A 3,593-nucleotide genomic window follows, 5' to 3' on the forward strand; every position below is an offset into this window, starting at 1 on the left:
CGCAGCTAAGGATCTTAGGTTAATATGCTGCTTAAAATTTCAATTATTCGTAGTTCTGCATGTCTCAAGCTTACTAGCTAAAGATACCTATCGCCCTCCTCCTTTTTCCCTGCTCCTTCCTCTCAACTTATAAAGATACTTAACAAGTTCAATTCTTGACCAAATGGATTTCATGTCCACGTAGTACTCCTAAAGGTAATGGCTGTCTTGATGACTTTAGTTAACTATTTAAATGGCTGCCTTTATGATTAAACAAGGAAATAACAACCAAATTGACTGGCCCAATATTCAAATATCAAGATTAAAGACTAATTGCAAAAGAATCAAGGCAAGATTTAACATATAAATCACTAAAAGAACAAATCAAATCTAAACACCCTGTAACAGAACCACCACTTTCTTAGAGAAGATCGATCTCTTTGAACTCAGAAATTATGCGCAACAAGAAGATCGCATTCAAGCAATGAAAAATGCACATCCAGGGATCATTCAAGTAATCAATCAAGCCAGCCCCCAAGCTGCTCCAACAACATCAACCACAGAAACATAGGCCAGTGATGTGTGTAACACAACAACAGAAGCAAAATTATCAAGCAGCAATGCCTAAAACCAGTTCAAATAAAAATACAGAATCTACTTTCGGGTGGTTTAGTTTAACCGAAACTAGAAGCATCCAAGGTTTGAAATTAAGGACTGGTTTAGAGCTCAACAATTAAAACTACAAAATGTAATCTGAAAACAAAATCAACTACAAACTCTCTTCCACTTAAATAATGCCAATCTTGTTTGCAACATCCAGAGCATCATAATCAGGAGTGAGCCTCACATAAGCTTTCTTGGTACCATCAGGCCTGTTACAAGCAATATATAGATAAAAAAGGAATCATTAAAAAAACCTACCCATAAATCTTAATCAAAACTAAAGTACAATGCACTAGAACTAACAAAATGAACTACTAACCTGATGAGGGTATTCACTTTCTTAGTCTGGATGTCATACATCTTCTTCACTGCTGCTTTGATCTTCTTCTTGTCTGCTCGGATATCAACAATGAAGACAAGGGTATTGTTGTCCTCGATCTTCTTCATAGCAGACTCAGTAGTTAAAGGGTACTTGAGAATTTGATAATGGTCAAGCTTGTTCCTCGGAGGTGCGCTAATTCTGGGGTACTTAGGGTTTCTATCTTTCTTCAATGTCTTGGGGCGGTGAAATGTCACAGATGTGCGGATCTTCTTTGTTTTCTTCTTTATGCTTGAAGCTCCCGTCTTCACAGCTTTGGCAACTTTTACAGCCTGTGCCTTGGCGTCAGTTTTTTTGTTGGTAGCTGCACCAAAATAAAAACATATATCCATGTCAGAAGCCTATGAGGTCGCAACTTCCAGTGTGAGAGAGTTAAATAGACTTTAGCAAAGTTTGGGCATCACTCTTTTGATAAAATAAACTATATGATATATCTTATATATAATTAAAAAAGATTGAAGTATGAAATGAATCATGCAAACAACAGCACTTAGTCAAAATAGTGCATGAAAATTAAGAATTAATATTTTGTACCAACAAGACCACACATCTTAATACAGTACAAAGAACCCAAAGACTGCAATCGAGAAATAGCTAGTACTAGAAATGTATGACAACTCAAAAGGCCAGTTGATCACTTGAGGAGGACTTTGACCCTTGGCTTTTCCATCAAGGGTACTGCAGAGGCACCCAAAAACCTGAAATGGAAACCGGCGAAGGGGAATTTTGATGGTAACAGCAAAGGGGGGACATTTTATTACTTCAATAACTTTCCTCGATACTTAATACATACTATGAATAGAAAACAAGAACACCAGCAATGGTGAACTCATTAACAAAGACCTATCACATACATTAATCATCAATCAACACATATGTCTCCAGGTGTGATATCACTATAACTAGTTACAACTGATCTGTCAATAAAGCAGCAGTACTGTCACGTGAATAACAATTAAATTCTAGTTCAGTCGTGGCCATATTTCTGTTGTATTGAATAGAATTATACTTGTATTGTTTTTTTAATAATGCAAAGAGGCTCATGCAATCACGTAGAACCAATGCTGTTTCACGTAAGCTTTTAAGCTGTGTGACTAATTTCCATTATGATTGCAGCTACCTAGTCTCTTAGAACACACATTTGTAAATTATATGTTATTACAGCAGCAAGAAGAAGGATTTGTACATATCATCTCCATTGCGCTTGCCATAGTAGTTGGAATACTGTCGTCAATGCATAAAACTCTATGTGCTACACTGAACAATTGTTAGCCATATACTTCCTACCATGGATACTAATATAATTTTATCTCAGTTTTGATTATTAATAAGCACAACAAAATGCTTGCGTATAAAAATATACCTCATCCAAGAGAGAGCACAGGGCATAAGGATCAAAACATATTGAAGTAAAAAAGCAATAATAATAAAACAGAATAAAATTAAAATCTTTATTTATACTAATCAGCATGGAAAGGGGAAAAGATTTACATGTTTCTATATGAAAACAAAACATCTATTCTACTATACAATGAACTAAAAAGGGCATGGAAAAATGCATGAAGGTGGGCATATTGTTCATTCTTTCATATATTCTGGATGGTAAAATGGTGATTCTGCGTAAGAGATTCTTCTCTTTCTTCTTTTCTCGTTCTATTTTTTCAAATAAAAAAGGTTAATCGTATCCCATACTTGACCATTATATACGATTTGACATAAAAGTAGAATAAAATACAACTAAAGATGTTTCTAGAAATTATGATAAATTTAATATAAAAAGAAAATTCCATGAATTATACACATCTAAATTTGCTACAGCATAAAACATAACATATGTGCTATGAGTTCTTTTATGTGCTAAAGTAGAGGGTAGAAGGAAATGATCAAACGGATAGAGTTATGTTCTAACTTCTACTACTAAATTTTGTTATATGCTATGCAAAGAAAAATTCCCTAGAATACTTTCATTAGTTAACATATAGTACGCATAATGAAATGTAACATTTTCATGTTTCAATATCTATTTCTCTGGTACAACTTAAAAGCTTAGGAGTATTTTCGGATCAATTTAAATTTCAGAGTATCAAAGCAGAAAAATCAGTAAAATTTTAAGGGTATTAAATAATTCTTTTTATACAAATTAGGATCATAAGCTTTTAATGTGAAATATAAGGAACTAGTGTTATCAAACAAATCAATATTTGGGTAACAAGAAATGATTTGATTTACATTCATCAAAAGTTTAAAAGAACGTACCTTTAACCGGAGGAGCCATCTGGAAATTTGAGCAATCTTCACTATCAAACAACTGCAGGAAGTAGATCAAGCGAACACAAGCATTTGTCAAACACAAGGAAAAAAAATGAAGAAAAACATAGAAAATATAACGAAAGTAAATCTAATCATAGAAAAGCTTGTGCAAGTATATTTCAGATGACGAGTTAGGGTTTTGGAGAAAAGCATTACCTTCTTCCTCGAACGGACTCCTCCCTAAAAACCCTAGCTTGGATCGAGAGAATAAAATGGAGGCGCTTTGCTTTGGGGTTATATATGGGTCCTCGGATGATCTCTG

The 3,593-nt window shown here is 34.1% G+C and overlaps 1 protein-coding gene across 1 annotated transcript; it reads right to left on the reverse strand.

The window, feature by feature from the left end:
• Positions 561-3,593, reverse strand: LOC109836639 (60S ribosomal protein L23A-like). Its single transcript, XM_020404611.1, has 4 exons — positions 3,488-3,593; positions 3,278-3,329; positions 962-1,325; positions 561-851 (listed from the first exon to the last, which is right to left on the reverse strand). Exons 2-4 carry the CDS (start codon positions 3,294-3,296, stop codon positions 767-769), a joined length of 468 nt encoding a protein of 155 aa, XP_020260200.1. The 5' UTR covers positions 3,297-3,329; positions 3,488-3,593; the 3' UTR covers positions 561-766.

The sequence above is a fragment of the Asparagus officinalis genome, chromosome 4 (genome assembly GCF_001876935.1).
Source record: "Asparagus officinalis chromosome 4, Aspof.V1, whole genome shotgun sequence".
NCBI classification, from domain to species: domain Eukaryota; kingdom Viridiplantae; phylum Streptophyta; class Magnoliopsida; order Asparagales; family Asparagaceae; genus Asparagus; species Asparagus officinalis.